We start from the raw sequence: 21,257 nt of genomic DNA on the forward strand, positions 1-21,257 counted from the left end.
CTTCTTACTTAGTGCTGACTGCAGGCAGTTTTTTAGATTCATTAGTCTATTCTTTCCTGCCTTCAGATCTTTCAGTGTGTATATGTCTACTCTATAAAGATGCATTTAGAAACCTTTGGAGGAAGAAAATCTTACTTTTAGGGATTCTGTTAGCCATAATTATTTTTTAATTATTTATTGGAGAATACAAAAAAATGAAAAATACAAAAATACTGTTTATGTATTATATTCAGGTATGTTAATGGTAGGACAACTCAAACTAATTTCAGATTTGGAGGAACTGATAGGAAGGGAGAAAAGAGGCAGTCTGGTTTTCGTACAGATAGGAATTGCACTAACATCCCTGTTCTGTCATCCTACTGCTAGACTCACAAGTTTGTGATGTTGCATACAATTTGGATCATTTGGTGGAAGTCCATTTCCTTTTTAGTTGTCATTGCTGTTGCTAGCATCTCGAGTTCGTGTGCTTGAGTAGACGTTTTAATATTTTCAAGAAGTTTCTCGCAGCGCTGTGAGATAACATAATGCCATATACTTTTCAACAGCTATCTGTGTGAAATGCAGAGAGACTAGCAGTAAAGTAGTCAGTTCGCAGACCACACCAATAGCTCTCTTGTGCTGTGTAAACATCAGAGCAGAGTAAACAGAGAGGCATAAGAACTAGCCTTGGGTTTGGCCAAAGTGTATGTGTGTCCCTGTATGTGTGGCTAGTAAATAAGTAACTCGGCACAGTTGATCTTTGTCTAGTCCATTACAGGAAGTGTTTCATGTGGGTTTTGAGAAGGCCCCGTCATTTTCATTGATGTCAAAACCCAGAAAATAAAGTACTGGCAGATATTTTAAAGATGATAGATAGGCATTCTAATAAAAGTACCTGGAAGTTATTTACAATACTGCACAAAACTGCTTCCTGAGCAGAGATAAAGAAAGTAGTTGCGAGAGCAACCTTGATACACAAGAAAGTGTATGTTTGGGGTTCTTCTGCACGAGATGCTTAATAAGCAATTTCTAGCAGTGATTACCTATTGTAGGTGCTTATCTTTACTTAGCAAGAAGGGAAGGTTGTATTTAAGGCTGCATTAAAACCTACTTGTATTCAGTGATGCTACCTTTTAAAGTTAGTCCTAGGTGGAAGATTTGCGTATTCTAACTTTTATATCACTGAATGATGATGTGGCTTTGTCAGGTTGTGGCAATAGTATAGTATCACATTATGTGCTGTCTTTGTGTTATATTTTTAGGTCATGTCAGTAGTACACGGTTTGAAGGACAGCAGGTTGTCAGATAAAATCACAACAGTTCCATAAAATAAATACATGTAGGCATCATTCTCCATGACATTCATGGGTCTAGTGAGTGAGTAACTGTTGGCACATGCTAGTTTCAGTGTTGCCTCCAGTGCAGTAGGAGAAGAAGGGCTACCAGGAGTAGTGCTTAAGGAAGCAGCAATGCTAACAACAGATTGAGAAGTCCTAGAAGTCTAAGCTGGAGAAAATTTCAGTGAAAGGAAGGTATTTTCAAGGGGGGATGAGGAGCTGGGAGTAAGACTGAATTAAGAAAGATTACAAGGCATCCCAAAGGGTAAGCATTATATTTTAGAGTATTTTCAGATTATGCAAAACATGCAGTCTTCTCCCTCTTGTTTACCTTGTAGTTTGCTTTCCTAGGCAGCCATGGTACTTCCATGCTAGTGGTAGTAAGTCCAGAAATAAAATAAAGTATTGTAAGGCAGCCAAATGGAATTTAAAAATTAGTCCAGGCAAGCCTTTTGATTTGCCCCTTGCTAGGGAAGCTGTTTACTAGCGTTTAAAATGTTGATCATACCTTACCAAAATGCAGTTGCCATCAGAGGCTAAAAGTTAAAGCAGGCATCCAGACTTGGGTTTCTTTTAAATCTCACCAGATAGTGTCAACAACCCCTTCCATTTCAATTCTTCTTTCTCTTTTGTGACATGCTTTATTTTTAAACTTTAGCAAATGTGTGATTTTTTTTCTGTAAAGCATTCTCAAGTACAGTTAAGGAGAGCCATTATTCCAGCTGGCATAACCAACTTTAGATGCAGCCAAAACAGGGCAACAGGGCCTACATATGTCATTTTGAATTAAGGAAATATTAAATATATGCATCACTAGGAGTAGGGTATTTCTTTCTAGGGAAATGCCACCTCCAGCTTGGCAATCAAGTCAGGTGCCCACTTACTGTCTGGGAGCCAGAAATCTTATGTACCTTGCTGCACATTGACCCAACCGTGAAGCAGCTGCACCGTTCCATGTCCTGTTGCTGGGGCACTATATCCATCAGAAGGATACTGCAGACATCTGGGGTGATAACCTCTTAAACTACCATATCTAAGTCAGGCAGAAATGATCTCTCAGAGCCCTATGCCTCTTCAAGCACTTTGTGTTATATCCATCCATTTCTCTATGGCTGTAATCCTCACCCCTTAATTTCCAGCCCCATTTAATCCCAGTTCAGTCTGCCAAGATGGCAGACAGGGCTGCCAAACATTACTAAAACCATAACTATATCTCTGTTCCGCTGAGTTCATCAACACATTTTACACATGACATTGCACAGCCCTCCATTCATTTGGGCTGAATTCAAGCCAGCAGCCTATCAGTTAAAAGCTTTTTTTTTTTCCGTTATCAGTATACCTTCAGAAAAATAAGAATAAAACAGAGGAAGTACTAATGACAATAATTATAGTTCTTCCCCCACACACACATCTCCACAATGAAGCAATAATAAAAAAAACTGTCTTTCTAAAATTTACTGAATATAGTTATTTGCAGTTTTGTAATGACTCATCGAATCACTTCTCTTAGCAGACTGATAAATGATGATTTTTATTTCCTTCACCTACAGTTACCATACTGAATGCTGAGGAATTATTATAAAATAGATGTCCTATCCTGAAAAATCCTAACATAAGAGCATTTTGGATGCTTGCAGGAAAAAAGATCCTGTATTAATTGATCCTCTCAACAGGTCACCGGGCTTTCCAAGTTTTATTAATGTTCATCAGAGTAGCAAATAAATCTTATTATGAGAGCATAGATACTGTTGCCAACAGGGATACTTTAGAAAACCATTGACCACATCAGAAGATAACAAACCAGATGGTTTTCACCAGCTTATTTCTTGAACAGTATATAGCAACCTGTAGTACCAACACCAAACTATATATTTTCCTTTTTTAGTACAGTGCATTTAAACACAAAAGATTTCAGCTTTTGCTTCAACAGTATTGTGTCCTGGATTTGTACTAGGATATAATGTGCAGTAAGAAACTTACTCATCATTTACTATTTCCTTCTCCTGATCTTTGAATTCTGATTCAGTAGACAGTTCTTGGCTTCTCCAGGAAGATGACATTTATGAAGTTATGTGACAAACTTACGGCCAAAGTGCTGTGGTGGCTTTTGATTACTCAGAAGACTTGTACTCCATTCCTAGTTTTGACAAAGGCTTCCTGTGCAACTTTAGGCAAAAATCACTTTACCAAAGATTTAGCAAAGCTTTGAGCATGACAGTGCTTTATTGACAACTGACCAGTGAATTCAGAGAGATTATTCAGATGAAGCATGCACTTTGGGTCATGATTTCCCTTTGGTTTAGCTCCCCCATCTGTAAAATGGGCTATTGGTATAACATTTTTGCTATCTTTTGTATTGTATTTATAGATTGTCAGCTTTTCAGAGCAGGAATTCTGTCTTTTTTATAGAAGTGTTCAGTAGTTTAGTAAAAAGGGGCCTCTAATCTTGGAAGGTTTGCATATAAACTGCAGTGTCCTGATTGAGCAAATAGCTTTGATTGTGTCACCATTACCCAACAGTCAATCAGTAAACCTTGCAATGAAGATTGAGTCTTTCTGCTAACAATGCATATGTGTAAACAAAATTAGGGAGTGAAGTATCTGCTTCATGGGTGGAATTTATCTATAAGTACAACATAAATTTTCTTGTAATCATGAAATGACAATGTCATTTGTTACCTGGGTTACTCTTTATATAGCACTATATATTTGTTTACTCTATTTAGCACTAAAGATAGTTAGGTTACATCACATAATGTGTACTCTTGTTTAAAAAGCAGAAATAAGCACATGCTTACCTAATAATTACGTCTAATATACCTTGAAATTGAGTCACATCATTTCAGCATCAACAGTACTTTAAATATTATATTCTGTAAATGTTATATTCTAGAGTTTGCTTTAGTGGCATTGCAATCTTTTTTTGCTTTCAAAAGACAAATAAAATTGTAATATGAAATGCTTATTTTTCGTGAATTGTAAGAATGGTAAGGCTGTGGGAACAAAAGAGTGGAAGAAGTATCGTGAAGAAATTATAAGATGTTTAGATTATTGATAAAGTTGGGGGGGGTTCTTAAGGAGAAGCTGTTTCTTTTTGTTTCTTTTTGTTTCTTTTTTACTGTAAAATTGCACAGAGTAAGAACCTAAATGCTATTGGCATATATTAAGAAGGTGGTTTTGCTATGTTTTTCATTTTTCTCTGAAAAACAAATAGAGAGGACATGTCTGAAGAACAAAATCGGTCTCTACAGTAAAGAACACATAAACCTCTAGGTTTTAAATATAGTTTTGCAAGTTATGATGACCTAATTAAGCATAGTCTCATTGGTGATGCCAGGTAATTCCCAAATTAGTGTTTTTGCACAGGGTATGTAATTACAGCACCTTCTATCCAAATCACTTTTAACTGATTTAAAAGTTGTGGCTGGGCCTTCACAAATTGGAGGGGGAGAAGGGGAAGGAGGATCCTCACTTCTTGCGCAGCAGCCATCCAGTTTACAACTGGGAGTACCGATCCACCCTGGGGACCAGAGACACCCGGGTGACAAGGCTGCTAGAGTCCTATAGCCTGTGCTTACCTATAGGATCTTACAGGAACCTACTTCAGTGATGTACAAGTCCAGGGCTCCAGGAATAGGCATCTTCTGTCATAGTATGGTGAGATGCTCTCATCTGTATTGCATAGTATCTCAGGCTTAGCTCAGAGAAACCTACTCTCCCAAAACTTTTTTGCTGCTCCCAGAGAGTGGAGTTTCTAGTGGAGTTCTAGTGGAGTTTCTCACAACATTCCCTTTAAGAAGGAATGCATCTGGCACTGTGAAAGTGTTTCCTGTGGAAATTGTTTGTTGCTATCAACAGAATTCCCTGTCTTAAACAAGTTTGGTTCAGGGAAAAGCTTTTAAATCTGAGTGTCCACTGCATACTTTCTTTTTACATGTGGACCAAGTAAGATGTTACGTGTCCAAGGTCATACAGGAGTACACAGAAAGTTGGAAAAGAGTAGGATGCAGTGGATTAAGTCTTAAAGAAAATAGTGCTATATAGAACTAAAACGTGCTAGAATATAGTATATTTTAGTTTACATAGTACTATTTTTAATTCAATATTCTAGTATATTTTAATTCTGTAAATTACTAACTACTCTGTTACTTTATAATATTAGAAAACTACGGAAGTGTTCTTGTATAACTTGAAAATGCCTTGTCCTGCAGTCCTGCCAAAAAACATCAGAATTTTTTATTTGGTTGATGTGTTACTACAGAAGTCCTTTTTGCCAGTTAAAAGAAGTATTAGCTTAATAATATTGAGAATATAGAAATCATTATACTAAACCGAGGCAAAAGCTCATTAAATTATGGAAATGAGATTTATGGCAGATTACTCAGTTAGGCGTATTGACTATGGAATTCAGAATTGCTCCCTGAAGGTTCACCAGCCCTACTGTAAGGAATCCTAGTGCCTTCAGCACTTCCTGAGCTCATCCTCATTCAGTCTCACCCTTTTCCCATATCCTCATCTTTTCTCTTTTGCAAAGAGGCGAAAATACATGAAACTGGCTGGACTGAATAGGCAGGAGTATGACCTGAAGCTCATATCTATAAATATATATCTACACCTTTTTCCTCACTATCCTAGCTGATCCTTTCATCCTGAGCTGATAAGGCACAGTCTCTTCTTAGCCTTCTTGGGAAACACTGGCTGCATTTACAGTGTCCTGCAAGATTACATTTTCAGACACTGCTTGAGCCACAATCCTGTAACAGCCCCATGCTGCCAATACCTCACTAGGCCATGGGGGAACACATGCGGCTGTCACCTCTCTAAAAATGCTGTGGCACAACCAGGGCACCCTTCTGTTCTCATTTAAAGGGCTGGCCATGCTGTCACATCACTTACTGGAGCCCCTCCAGGAGGAAGGACGTTACACAAGAACTCCACAAGAAATTCTAGATTTAGAACAACTATGAGTGTTTCTGCAACCAAACCAAATCTTCCCTCACCCCACAGCCATCAGTGAAATGCTGTTCAAGCAGACCAGCTGACAGTATGAGACTCTACATGCATACATTGCACACATCCACACAGTCCTTTGGCTTTCAGGGGCTGTTCCCCCCAAATACTAGCTAACTCACACTTTAATGGTGCCATCCAGCTGCTGGCATCACAACAGTTGTGTGAGCCAAAACCGCCCCATGGCTGACCATCAGCCAGCAAAGGTGCATCAATTTTGAACCAACAGTAGCAGGGCCAGCATGTCACCATAAGAAAACACACAGGTTCATCCACAAAGAAAGCTTATCTTTACTTGGTTAGAAAACATTTCTTGGTTCTGCTTTCCAGACTAGGTTCTCCTTAGGCACTCAGACATACCATGTCTAGGAACATAACTACTGATTGCTTGAACTGCAAACTGACGAACAGACTCTGTGTTTATTTCCTAGACAGATAATCCCACCTTACCTTCTTCCCACCCTCAAATCCTATTCTCTTCCTCATTAAGATCAGGCAGCTGAGAAATCTTGTAGGATCAGATGTTAGTGACTCCCTTTCCAAATTCCCTTGGCCCTGGTTACTTTAAAGTTGTGCTGTAGAGTGCTATTATGCTGAAGAAAAAGGACTCTGTTGCCCATGTCTGTAGGGTTAGATAATGCCTTTAATGAAGGGGAAAAAGTGAGTCCTGTCAAGTATTCTTAGTCCTCAGAAGGGAGTGGGAACTGTGTTGTTGCTTCTTGGAGTCAGTGGTTCAGACAGGTGCATAATCTGATTGTACTGAATACAGTGAACAGACGTAAAAAAAGGCCTTGGACAATCTCCAAAGCTAACTTCAGCATAGAGCCAAGAATTTGAGTGTTGGAAAGACCTGCCTGGCAAGATTGGAGGCAAGGGATGTATCTCTAATAGCCATATGTGATGTACTGGGGGGTGGGAGGGAGGGCTGCTGTGTTATGTTAAGGCAATTGCTGAATGTCTGGTCAGACACCCTCAGACATTACTTGGAGGCAGATGGCTACAGCTTTCTCTGGTGGGGCTCAGTGTCACTTAGCATCAAATAATGCCAAATAGCCAGTAAAAATATGGCATCGTTAGCCTGTTGACAATTAACTTCTTTGGGAAAGCTCCAGTTAAAGATGATATTTTTGTTTTGGTTTAAGTTTTTTGTTCTTTACTCTACCAGTTTCTTGTGGAGACATGGGCAGCCAAGACCTGGCTCCCTTCTTGTTTCAGAAATTCCAACACAGTTTGGAGGTCTCAGGAGGAGAGAGAGTCACTCTTGCCAGCCTTGGGAGGCTTTTAGTTGATCGTAGGAAACGGTGGAGAGGGGTGACATTTCTGAGGCCCAGATGTGTTCTTATGAAAGTGCCTTTGGTCCATCAAGTGCTGTCAGATATTAATAAAAGTCCTATCTTTACATATATTGGGCAGTGGAGAGCTGTCACAGGATGTGAATTTTCTAGATAGGTGAGGAATAGATCAGGTGCCATTTGTGCAGCATTGTAAGGCTGAAGAGATGGTATTCCAATTGGGATGCTTTCACCACAGCAGTCATAAGGAGCAAGCTAATGTGAATGTGGATGTGTCCATAATAAATAATCATTGTAATTTGACTGCTCCATGGCTTGGGCTTAAAGGTTAGGCAGAGCTCTTTTAGCTATCCTTTTCTCTTTACACGCCTGATTATATCCCATGTGAAAAGTGAAGAAAACCAAAGTTTATGCATGTTAAAACCCACAGCATTACCTTATGCATCTTAGCAAAGATGGAAGGAAATCCCCTACATGATGGAGAATTTTGTGAACGGTGATTGTAACTGTAACTTTATATATGGCAACTTTTAATTTGTGTTGTGCTGCCTTTCCCTTTTACCAGGAAGATTATAAAAAGCCGTAAGAATCAAGCCTCTAGTCCTCTCCCTCTGTGCAGGCTTAAGTCCTCAAAGCATCCTCCTCAAATGTCATTTGAGAACAAATCCTGGCTTGTCTACATCCAGCCTTCTTTCTCAACAGCTCTCTGTTTCCACCCCTGGTTTTCAGAGATGCCAAAAACGTTGTAATTTTCCTGCTCAAAAGAGATTGCATGCCGAGTAATTCTTCTTCTCAGCAATGCTTACGTACCAGATGACTCAGTAACTTCCAAAAACTTCATGCTGCTCTTCCTTCCTTTCATCTTAGCACTGTGTAGTGATGCATATGCTTCTGGCATCTGTAAAAACACTGTATCTGCCTAACACAGCTAGAGCCTCCTTTAAACTCAAAAGCAGAAAAATGCATGCAGACATTCTTCTCTGGGCACAGAATTTCTCTATGACATACAACACAGATAAGCCTCACTTACAGAAGATAAAAATGTCAAGGGAAAGTAGTGGTGCTAGCAAAGACAGAAGTGGAAAAACAGTTGCAATGTATTTGGCAGAAGCCCTTATTGAACATACAGAAAGATCATTGCAGTTCTTTGTTCACAGAGCTCCCCAGTTTCTGACTTCTTATGGGACCTGATCCTGGAATCTGGAATGTGGCTTCTAAGAAAAAAAATAGAAAATGCTGCCCACAATACAGACAGATTTGTAGCAATTTTCTTTCTTCAACAGAGTGTTTGCTCAAGTCTTAGCATTGAACTGTTAAATCAGACAACCAAAACCTGGAGCAAAGCATCTCAGCCAGCTTGTCTTTATGTAAACAGCTGCATAGAAATGCACCCTGATAAGTGAGTCCTACTGGTGAATGTGCTCATGGGTGTTTAGCTAGGATTTGGGGGGAGGATATTCTTCATACTGGCTGCTCTGCATTTCCCTAGTGAATGTGAGAGAATTTATCTTCCTGGCTTCTAAGCAGAATTGCGTTACAACTAGAGTGGTTAACCTGGGTCTTCATATGGTAAGTGATCGGATTAGGAAGACAAAGCCAGTGTGTGAGAGTTCAAGGCACATATATATGTATATAAGGCAAGCTAACATGCACACAAAGGGGAAAAAAGTGATTCAAGCCCTACTTCCTGTAGGTTATAAGGGCAGAAGAGACATTTCATTCTGATGGTTAATTACTTCCACATCAAACAGATACTATGATCATGAGGGTAGAAGTTAAATAGATTAGGGTAATTAAGCAAAACATACCTCAAAACATGCCTCTCAGAAAAAGAAAGAATGATAGATATGTAAGGTAAGTCAGTCTTCAGTCCCTCAGACTTCACTCAGAGACAATTTATGTCCTATGACCCTTTGCAAAGCTGAAGACATAAAGTGACTGAACCAAATTAGTAAGTAGTCCCAACAATTACCAAAAGTACAGTAACTTCAACTACTAAGCAATTTAGACTAAATCACTATGGATGTCAGTGAATTTTTGGTAGCACCCACCCCGGCCAGCATTTTAGCAAGGCAGTCCAGTCTGACATCCCAATGCAATAGTTTTACTGTGAAGTCTTATTCTTGTTTTAATCATAATATTTCTGTTACACTATTTTTCAGGCCCTGATTATATCAAACAAAAATTTCAAGAAGGAATGGAGGTGAAAGAAAAATCTGAAGAAAAAGTTCAGGAGAAACCACCTACCCCAAAAGAGTCACCTCACTTTTATCGAAAAGGTACTACACCCCCTCGAACCCCAGAAGCAAGTCCAAGGCATAGTCCTCCTCTTTCTTCTGAGCCTTCTCCTTCTAAACAACTGAAAAGGCAAAGCTCCACTTCTGGGGCAAGACTCAGTCAAGAAAAAAAGCTTTTAGCCACTGAGAATATAACACCCACAATTAACAAGCCTTTATATTCAAAAGCACCAATGAAGGAGGAAGTAGCTGTGAAACACCAGCCAAAGTTTTCAGCCCATCACAATCCCATCAGCACAGAGAATGGGGAGCTGCATGGTCACTACCATGGCTATTATGTAAAAATGAATCCAACAGCGCTTCCACAGGAGCTCAGCGAAGAAGATGAATATGTCAACCCATCACCGTCAACACTTGCACGGATACCACCCTCACAGAAGCCAAGTCCTGCTAGATCTGGGGGTAAGCCAGATGCCAAAGAAAACAAACCTGACACAAAAATTAAGAAACCAGAATTTGCTGCACCAAAGAACCCAGCTAATAATGAGTCACATTCAGCAGTGGAAAAAGAAGTAGAAAACAGCTCGGTGAGTACTGCAAGAAACCTTTTCACTTTCACTGCCCTTTTGCCTCCTAGTGCTGAGCTTTGCAACCTAAAGACAGGCAAAGCTCACTTCTGTCAAATCTTCATCTGGATACAGTCTGCTAGCTAGAACCCACTACACCAGACTGGAGTGAGGAACTTTAGTTCCAGTACTTTATATTACCCTTTTTGAAGGGATAGTTAATAGCCAAATACTGACAGACTTTTGAAACATGAATCCCTATTGCATCCATAAACACAAAAGTGTGTTAGTGTGTGCATTAATGTGTGTATGTGTATATATATATGTGTGTGTTTTGTGTGCATGTAGATACATATTTGCAGATATATATATCTTTCCCCTCCCCTCCCCCCCAACAATGTTCGTTGTACTTCAGTGGATAATTGAGCAGTACTGGGAGTTACACTCATGCTCTTCCCCAAAGGTCTTCTTCTGACTACTGTTGGAGACAGGATTCTGGCCTGTGGTCTGACCCAGTCCAGACAATCTCCCATTTTCATTTTCTTCTCTTTGTTGATTGTAGGCTTTAAAACCAGGCAATCTGCATCAAAATTTAAACTGTTTTAAAATGCATACTTCTAACAATGCTTGCGTTTTACAGTGATGTGAAAAATTTTACTTTTTTTTTGTCACGAAATGGAGAAGGAGTTTGAAAACTATACATTCAAATCAGTGTGAATCTGAATCTCATTATTAATTAGAAATAATAGAACTATCAATAGTTATGCAGAAAAAGAGAGGTGACTAATGGTGTTTCTATTCACGGTTATCGAATTCAGAATCGCTGATGATAAAATTTTTTCTGGGCCAAGAGAAACTCAGGAAAATGTTAGTTGTAGATCCTAAAGTTAACCTTTAGCAAATGAAGAGGTCTAGATAATTGTCATAAAGTTTCTTTTTTATAAGCATTATTTCTTTGAGTCATTTTTGGTACTCCAGTAGAACAAAAAACAGTATGTCATTATTGAAGGGATAAACAGAATGACCCATTTAATGAGATCCAGATAGCCTAGCACAGATCTCAGGCAAAACATTTGAATAATTGACACCAGGCTTCATTAATAAAGAATTTAAAAATAAAGAGGTGTAAGAATTTCCAATCAACATGCATTGTAAAAGATCCTGTCAAACAAGTTTGACATCTTCAGGTGTGACACAGGAATCATATCCTCAATCAAGAAGGTCACTTGATTTGCTTTTACACACAGTTATTTATTCTGACAAGGAAGACAGAGTAATGCAAAGGCTAAATGTCACATTAAAATATTTTTTAAAAAACTGACTGATGGGCTCAAAAAGTAATTAGAAAAACATCAGTAATTTGGTATTATTCTGGTGAGGTCATTCTTGGATTAATTCTGCTGCTCTATTTTATTAACATTCTTATTAATGACATGGAGGAGGACATAAAAGTATTACCCACACAGTTTACAGAAGACACAGAGACCAGGAAACTGATAAATAATGAAGACAATGGATCACCAGTACAAGCTGATCCAAATCACCTGCTAAGAAAGATGCAAGTATAATTATCCATGTGCAGCACAGCAAAATGTAAGATTGTATATTGAAAGACAGTTAATAGAGCCTGGCCGTGCAAGGATCGGAACTGGAAAAGGTTGGTGGATCAGGAGCAAGAGAGGCAACTGAGCATGAGCTCCCAGTCTGCTGCTGCTGTTCAGAGATGTTAATATAATCCTTAGATTTATCAACAGGAAAGATTAAGCAAGAGTACATGGGAGTCTGTTTTATCTGGTTTTGGCACTGGTGCAACCATTTCTGGAATAAAATACAGTGTCCATAAATCAGGGATTTAAAATGAAAAAAACCTTAGAGAAAGTCCCATGGAGAGCTGCAAGAATGATTAAAACATATCTTACAATGAAAGATTCAAGGCAAAAAAATCTGACACATTAAATCACTTTCTGTAAGTACACTTTATAAAACGTTTCCCAAGCTAACAGGCAATTGTGTAAGAAGATTCAATAGCTGGACAGATTTAGATAAAAGTCTTGTTTTAAGTTGCTTTTAATGATATTAATTAAATGTAACATCAGTTTTCAGATGCCGAGTTTTTGGAGCTGTCACTGAATAGTTCAATAATGAGCATTTTGCCAAGATGATATCCTCTAGTTCAGCAGGAAGCTTATATTCTGTTCTGTGCAGATCAAAGTAGATGTTCACAGTGGTTTTGTAATCTGCAAATCTGTATTACAGTTGATATCAGCGCTTTAACCTTTCAAATCTCACAGATATTACTCCTATGTAGGGTAACACAAAGCTGTCAGGCTTGTAAATGTTGAGTGAGCGTGCACAGAATTTTAGCCTGAGCTTTGCCAATTCTAGCCTGAATTGGAATTTTTTGTTCCGATCTGGTGAAGATAAGTGGCTAGAAATAGTCCTTATTTTTCCTACATTCCATCCAAACCAAATAATGGTTTGGAGCTGAGAGAGTCTTCACCTTAAGAAACCAAGTAGGGCACCTACACAGCAGTTTATTGACCTTCTAGAATAGTCAGGATAATGAACGTGAACCTATAGGCTGTTATCAGGAAAGGTGGAAAAGTGATGAGATATTGTACATTACCTACTGTTTGTTTACTGGTACTACAGGTCATCTGGGAACTGTCCCTCTGCTTCATTTGGGGCACCCTAATTGCATTATTTTTCTTTTCAGCATTTCAGTAAGGAAGGAAGGTAGAGTTTAGGAACTCATTTTTAATATAACAGCATTTTAAGATATATGTAGATGTATGTGTTTTTTTCAAATATGTCTTCCATATGGGTCTATAAATTTGCCCTTATAGAATAAATTCCCTATATGCTTATTTCTTTAAAATGCTGAAATGAGTAAAAATCCTAAAACAATTAAAGCAGAAAGGAGTAGCCTACTGGCCTAGCAGACTGAAGGAGAGATTTAGTACAGAATGACCGTTAACATTGCCTGGAAACTTTTCTTTTTAATTTTTAGTATCACCTTCAACTTCAGAAGAACAGTAGCCTGTTCTGCAGTGCTCTGGGACTGAGCTCAATAGTGTGCTGGAGTTAGGCAGTGGCTAACCTAAGAGTTCACAGTTACTGAGGGGAAGCTAGATTAGTGTACTTCCCTTTATCCCAAACACTTCTGAATGTTGAGAGACTTCAGAATTCTAGGGCGGCATTGCAGAATTATTTTGTTATAGTTAGTAATTGCTATTGCTTTATAGTCATCCTGACAAATGATTTTGTTGTGGTTTGAAAGTAAATCTGCCTTAGATCCTCCATAAAAGTTTAAAAAAATATTTGTTAAGGGATATAAAGAGAAAAGAACTCTCACTCTCATGAAAAGAGAATGAGAAAACATGGTTTTGGAATGCAAAAATGAATCTATACCATTTATTGAGCACTTTCATTAGGTTATCCGAAAATGCTGTATAAAATTGTGCTGTGTTTTTTCCAAGTTTCCAGTGATAGTGCATTAAGAACACAGATACAGAATGTAAGATTTTCAATTCTTCCTTCCATGTATGTAAATCAAAGCCATTTCTCACATATGAATGAAACATGAACTTTAATTTGGATTAAGAACTTTAAACAGCTTTATTTACAGAAAAGTCTGCAGCAGCTGTTTTAGTAATCAAATTCATGTTTCATATTTTCTGCAAATCTGTTACATGCTTAAGGATGTCGTTGAATATCATCTATGCAATGGGTTAGTTACGGGAACAGTATTGATTCTCTAAATATCCCCATTTCTGGCTTTATACTTGAAAAATATCAGCACATACTTCTTATGCCACACATATAAATGTGTTTCTCTATGTACTTATTTTCTAATGTTCAAAAATCAAAGTTTAAAATCATTTCAGAGCTCATAATAAAGAGTCATAGTTTTATCAAGGTCACCGTTCATCAGCTGCTCCAGAATAGCTGTCTGTTTGCTGGCATTTACCCTAATAAATGAGAGGTAAATCATTTTTCACTGAGAATTAGGCACCTTCAAATTATCTTATATTTACCACAGTGTGAAGCATGCACAGAGACACTTGACCACAAACCAGTACTAACTGTTGTTTCTAATTGCTCGTTAGCAGCCTCTAGCCCCAGTATCAGCTTGCATGCTGCTATCCCACCTTGAATATGAGCTAATTTGAGATTGTCTTGGATTTGAGTAAAAAGTAGGATTGAATTGCAAAAAATACCATTGTAGTGTACATTCATGAATACACATTTTATTTGCCTGATATGTGTCCATGTGTTGCCCTAGGTCAGGTACAAGCCCAGGCATAAATGTTCTACGATAATGTCATTTTTTCGTTTTGTAGGTAGAGGTTTTTAAGCCACACAGAGTGTTTAGCGTGGTTTTTACCTGTATCTAAAATAATTACATTTTGCTGAATGCTACCCAGTGTGCTTCTACTCTCATCTCTTTGCTCACTTAACATCCAGTTTGTAAGGGACACAACTACCATTATGTTAGAAAAATAGATCAGTATTTGCCTGATCCTAAAAAAACCTCTGAGCAAGAACTTTATGCTAAATTTAATGGACATTCCTAATGCAATGGGATTACAAGACTAGTCTTAATACTTCCTGGCACTACATTTTAGGAAAATAACTTTCTTCCCTCCCCAAATGAAAACTAATCGTATGGTTATATTTTTAACTATGTAAGTGTCTGACTTGCTAGAAGCTGAAAGGGCAGTTTTTAAGCAGGACTGGAGTTTTTATACTACAGCTTCTTTAGTGCACCTGTTCTAGTCACTCTTGGACTCTTCAGACTAATTTTGGCTTTTGCTATTTTAAGCCCTTTGCAGAACACTAAAGTCTTATTTATGGTATTTGTCTTAAAGCATTAAATGCTCATTTCATAGATGTCTACAAAACAGGTAGCAGTTTATTGCATAAAAACCATGTGCTCCACAAATATTGTTTGATCATTTTTTAGTATGTCAGGAAATTCTGCTTTGGGCTGAAAGTTGTAGTTATCAGAAGAGGAAACAAAATGCACAGAGCAGGCTGAAGGAGATGAGGTTTACTTCTTTGTATAAAGCATAGACTCATTATCATAAACAGGTAACACATTTTTCTTTGATCTTCATATAAAATCAACAACCCAGTGCTTAAGATGTCACTTTAAGATGTCACTTAAGGTGTCTTTGTAGACGAGATTTCTTGAATCAGGCCATAGTCCCTAGGTTTTTTACCCTAATTTATCTAACGTTATTGTGGTGAGATTGTTATACCTAACCTGACTGACAGCTGCATCAATAGAGAAGTCCCCTCCCCCTCCACCAAGCTTAACTCTGTAAGACTCTGCACTGCTGATACCGAGTTGCTGTTTGAGCTGCAGTCCCAACTTGCCATTCAGCTAAAAGCTGTCTTGCAGCTATCAGGATGCTGTTTCAGTTTATATTTCAGGTAATGAATGAGTTCCTGGCTCCTGTGAAGTCCCTATAGGTCCAATTTTTTCTTCAATAGTAGTAAATCAACTTGATTTCCATGGATGTTATTTTCAAATATGCAAAGCATTAGACAGCCAAATCCCACTGAATTTTAATGGTATTGGGCAATGATCTCCTTCACAGTTCTTTGCAATTCCTGGTGCAGTATAACTGTAAAATCTTTAGGTGGGATCCCAAACTGTAAAGGAGCTATTGACCTGATTTTGATAACACAGGGAGTCCCTATTAGAATCACAGAATCATAGAATGGTTTGGGTTGGAAGGGACATTTAAAGATCATCTAGTCCATCCCCCCTGCCATGGACAGCGACATCTTTCACTAGGTCAGGTTGCTCAAAGCCCCATCCAACCTGACTTGGAACACTTCCAATGATGGGGCATCCACAGCTCCTCTGGGTAACCTGTTTCGGTGCCTCAGCACCGGAGAGAAAGATGCTGAATCCAAATCTCAGTGGAAATGAATAGTGTAATCACACTTCCTGTAGAGAGATCTGTAACATTAGCATGTATGTATTATTCTTGTTTGTCATGAGATTGTGGGATTTTTTTGCAAAAGAAGAAGTCATTAAATGGAAGGTTCACTCTAAGGCTGTTGACACTGACACTCCAAGACAGCAAAACTGAGAGGTTCTCAAAGTAGCTGCTGTTTCAAGTAAAACATCTTTTATTGCTCAAAGTCTTTTATGGCTTTCATGCATAAATCTCACAATTGCCAAATGCATTTGGTGGGAATCCTGATGGGAACTTGGATTTCCTTCACAGCAGAAAAGCATAGAAGTACCCAAACTAGCATAATTGTGACCATGCCAGAAAGAGAAAGAAGAAATTAACCTTCAGTTACACACTACTACAGCGAGGCTGCTTACAGTGTCGTGGTCAGAAATGTAACCATATCTGGAGTTATGCTTTCCTTTTATGCCTGTTCTCTGTCACCAAGTGTCTCATATTCTTTGGCACATAGTGGCTCACTTCCAGTAAGAAGGGAGGAACATGGTTCCACTTCTGTTCTGTGACCCGATGGTTAAAACGTACCACTGGTAAGTGGGAACTTGTTATTCAAAATCCCTTTGACTAAGGTGACCTTAAACCTAGTCTTCAATTTCCTAGTGAATATTTTAGACATTCTGCTGTTAAGCAAAATGTGAATGTTGCTGCCAATACCATTACCCCTATGGCAACATTTAACTAGCATCCTGATAGTCTCAATCATTGTTTGAACTCTCACACCTAGTTCCTGAGCATGTGAACAGATACCTCTGAATAGGTGCAAAGGGAACTTTATGGCCTTTAGAGATAGAGGTGCTCATCGGGATTAGACTCCCCAGAGACCTAAGGAGTACTTGACATAACACATTTTGTGACTTATTCAAGAACTTAGCAGTCCACATCTGGCCCGCCATCTTAACTACTGTGCAAAGGTGTGTTCTGGTAGAAAGTGTTTAATGAGACTGTTTCAGGATGAGAGCATGTGATATAATAATGACACAAGTACTATTCAATAGCTTCCCAGTTACACTGCTGCAGCAAATTAATAATAGCAAGTTCTTACACCTTTAGCATTAGGACATATAGCTAATGTTAGCATTGTCATGAAGCATAATGAACTTCTGCAAGGCATGTCTCATGTGGAAAGTGAAAAGAATTATGTCATTTCTAATGAAATATATGCCTTCTTATGCAAGCCAGTAATCCTTATGTACCTCAGAATATAGTTTTCTGCAGGGATTTTTTTTGTGGGCTTTTTTGTGATTTAGGAAAGTATTGTCTGAGTGAAGAGCTTTTCTGTTTCAACTTAAAATAAATGTGCAACCTTAAAATATAAGCCTATACAAATCTGTGTGAAAATATGTTGTAGTAAACCAAATATGTTAAGAGGAGAACAGAAGAACTGAGAATTTCTGTCTGTTCAGGACATTATTTCAAGTTGCTCATTAGAACGCATCCATGTTTAAAAAAATTTATCCGAAATTGCTGAAAAGAATTTAAAACTTTGTTCTCTGGCTTCACAGAAAGACTAAAATTATGTAATGATTAAGTTTTTTAACCAAGTTTAGCTCTAGCTAGGAAGAGAAGGAATATTTTGACTTTTCATTTCTTCAGTACATAGGTCTGTAAGATAAGTGTCAGTAAATCAAAACAAGTTTAATTTTGCACGTGTAAAATTGTTTTTTAATCTGTAATGGAAACATTGCTAGGTATGTTAGTGCAATGGTAAGTAACTTTTTTTCCCCCCTTTGGTTGTCAAAAAAAAGGGTATTCTTTTCATAAAACACATTGTCATGTCTGTTTTGAAACAGGTTGGAATTAGAGAAGGAACCTACTGTAAGGATGAAGAGCAGCACTCCAGCTTTGCTAAAGTAGTTCAAGTTCTTTGTTTTGCTTTATTTTAAGTTGATATCGGTTTTGTGTTGATGGGTTTTTTTTCATTTGTTTATGCAGTCATATTTGTCAGGCAATTTAATCTCAGTATGATTAAGAACAGTGTAATAATATATTCTCACCTGTATTTATCCAGCTCATTTTCACACAGTTGATATTTAGCTCACCTGAATAAGACATGTAATGGCTATGTTTCCGGAGCAGAGTTTGTATCTTTACTATTTAGGTAATCTTTCAGAGCAAGGTCAAAACAGGTAGAAATTATGAAGTCAGGTCATGTTCATTGCTGTGCACTATGTGGAAGGTTGCATTAATTCTGATATCTTTATTTTATTTTCAGGGCCCTAACTCAGTCATGATCGCCCTGGTAATGCTGTTGAATATTGGTTTAGCCATTCTTTTTGTCCATTTTCTAACTTGATTGGAATTAGGAAAGGTAAGAAAGGTCTTGTTTTCCTATAAAATCACCTTATCCACCCCACCTCAAATGATAAAGATTTAATTTCTTTGCATACTTTTAATGTTCCCTACTTTAATTTTAGCTATGCCTGAATGTGATTCAACATAGTTATTTAATAATGTAACTGTTTTGACCCTTCAGTGAAGTCATGACAACTAGTGGTGTTAGCCCACAGTTCTCTGCAGTTGTGTCATCAGCCTTTTAAATGGCACCTGTCATACTCAGACACAGGGAAGGAGGCTTGGAATTAGGATGGGACGCAAGAGAGATGAAACTTGGAAAATTCAGCCAGGGGCCCAGATCAGTTTCTCTGCTGATGGCTCGTGGCTTTGGGGTCTTCTGAAAGCTGAAGCAAGCAGCCATGTTGGAAAACAAACAAAATAATCTGCTGAAGCAGCCCCGCCAGTGAAGTGCGTTGGCTTCTCCATCTGTTCCAGCAGAGTGTGACTAAACTGGAAATGTACGGAGCTGCACTTTTTGTTGATGGAAGCTAACAGCTGCCTTACTATTTTACCGTCTGATGTTTTTAGTGGGGAGATGGGAAAACGACTGCCAGAGGAATGTGGTCAGAGGATTCTGTTGCTGTGGAAGTGATTCCAGCGTTCACTCCTATCTCATTAGAAGAAATAGTTAGCAGCATCAGTCACCAGTCTTATTCCATTACCTGCTGCTTTTAACATCTCCTGCAGTGTTCTGGGAGATTGAATTTCATTTGCCTGTGCATGATTCTGTTCATTCGTTGTTTATGAAATTTGATGTATAGCCATAACATAGTGTCTAGTCCAACCTGGAGAAAGCTACCAGTTCTGCCTAGCAGTTCTGCCTAGCAGCAGAACACAAAATATCTTTTTCTAATCCGAAGATCAAATTCTTAAATCCATTTTCCTAAACCTGAAGAGTCGTTTTGCTTTAAGGTTTAGTAAGTAATATACCATGACTGCAAAATTTTAAGATGTTGATATCTTCCTAGAAGTGCTCAAATGCTTATGCCAATAGCAGGCAAAACTTATCATAATAAAAGAATAAGAATCTTAAGTTGATATCAGCACATTCTAAACAGGAGGTGGAATATCAGAATAAGCCAAGAAAAACAAGATACAGGGTTTGCATGTTGACTTTTTTTTTCTTTCTTTTTTTTTTTTTTAAATTCTGATGCTGTGGTAATTGGTGATTTGAATTATTATGTTTCAACACTGAGGTATTTTGCCAGCGGTTAAAATAAAGTCTTGTCTGAGTGCATATTAATGCCAATGACAGTTAAGCTAGCTAATGCTCATAATAAATTATCATAATTTTAAAATACTAGATTTGTGTTGAATACATTCAGGTAGAGCGTTTAGAAATGTTAAGTGACTGTTTATCAATTTGATGCCTTCAGTGTCTTTAAAGTCCACTTATAATTTTACCTCAGCATTAAAAAAGCCTCAAAATTTTTCATTTGGAAAGTTTGTCTTAAGTAGTTGCACAGCCCTTTGTTCAAATGACGTGATCATGTTTCTTTTTATGTGCCACTATACTGTAATTATTGTACCCTATATTAATCAAAAGCATGCTTATTTACTGAAAATATGTGGTGTGATCATTGGCAAGTAAATATTTTAATTTAAAGATGCAAAAAGCAAAGGGCTTGTATTATGGTTTATTTTATCTCTATTAGAAAATCTTTCATACAATATAGTTTTTGAACCTGTTTGTAAACTTTCTAAGTGTTTGCATGGTTTAATGGGCGGCATTCTTACAAAGTACATTAGCTATCTTTTGATGCAGCATATTAAAGTAACGTAGGTGTGGACTGAATATTGTGCAGCAAAGCAGCTCCGAGCAGGGCAGTAACACCATGGTGTTTTTTACAGAAGTATGTTGAGAATCCTGTGTTTTGACCAGTGTGGATAAAGAAGAAAGCAGAAAGAGAGCAAATGAAAAAAAAACTTGTATATTTATTTTTTAAAAAAGTTTAAATTGTGTTTTAAATTTAGGAAAGTACTTTTTAAATAAGAACAAAATTTTAAAAGTTACTGTGTAAGCCTTGACGTAATGGACGATATGTTCCATCCAACAGTGAAATCACCCCCTGTCTCCTTACATGGAGAAGTAATTTTGTAACTGACATATTTAATTCCTATTAAATGTTTATTTAAAATACTTTATGCTCTGGAAATAATGGGTAACAAAGCTTATGAAAATGTTTATAAATTTAAGTAAGCATGTTAGTACCATTTATAAATATGTATGATTTATAAGCTTTTTTAAAACAAAGCTCAAACAAATTGTTGGTATTTTTCTAAAATGTGCACAGCTGTATTTTACATGAAAGGCTATTTATAATTGGTTGTTATACTGTACACTACATTTTGGACAGCACAATGAAGCCTGCCAATGTACTTAATAATGTCATTTTGTCTATCTAAAGTTTCTTGCTGTCAAAGAATGAACTCTTTATCTATGAGTTTCTCTATTTATAATTCTTGACCCAAAATGTACAATGTACAGTTTTCACAACTGTATTTGCTCTAA

At 37.7% G+C, this 21,257-nt stretch overlaps 1 protein-coding gene across 4 annotated transcripts in view; it reads left to right on the top strand.

Moving 5' to 3' along the window:
• Positions 1-21,138, top strand: part of JPH1 (junctophilin 1) — an 85,521-nt gene extending 64,383 nt beyond the window's left edge. The window contains exons 4-6 of one of the 4 annotated variants that reach the window (XM_072852322.1): positions 9,781-10,442; positions 18,624-18,719; positions 18,826-21,138. In XM_072852322.1, the coding sequence (XP_072708423.1) occupies positions 9,781-10,442; positions 18,624-18,704 (743 nt within the window). In that variant the 3' untranslated portion in view covers positions 18,705-18,719; positions 18,826-21,138. The remainder of the gene's footprint in view (positions 1-9,780; positions 10,443-18,623; positions 18,720-18,825) is intronic. The other 3 variants (XM_072852321.1, XM_072852325.1, XM_072852323.1) reach the window with 3 other exon arrangements.
• The last annotated feature ends 119 nt before the right edge of the window (positions 21,139-21,257 follow it).

Source organism: Ciconia boyciana, chromosome 2 (assembly GCF_034638445.1).
Source record: "Ciconia boyciana chromosome 2, ASM3463844v1, whole genome shotgun sequence".
Lineage (NCBI taxonomy): Eukaryota > Metazoa > Chordata > Aves > Ciconiiformes > Ciconiidae > Ciconia > Ciconia boyciana.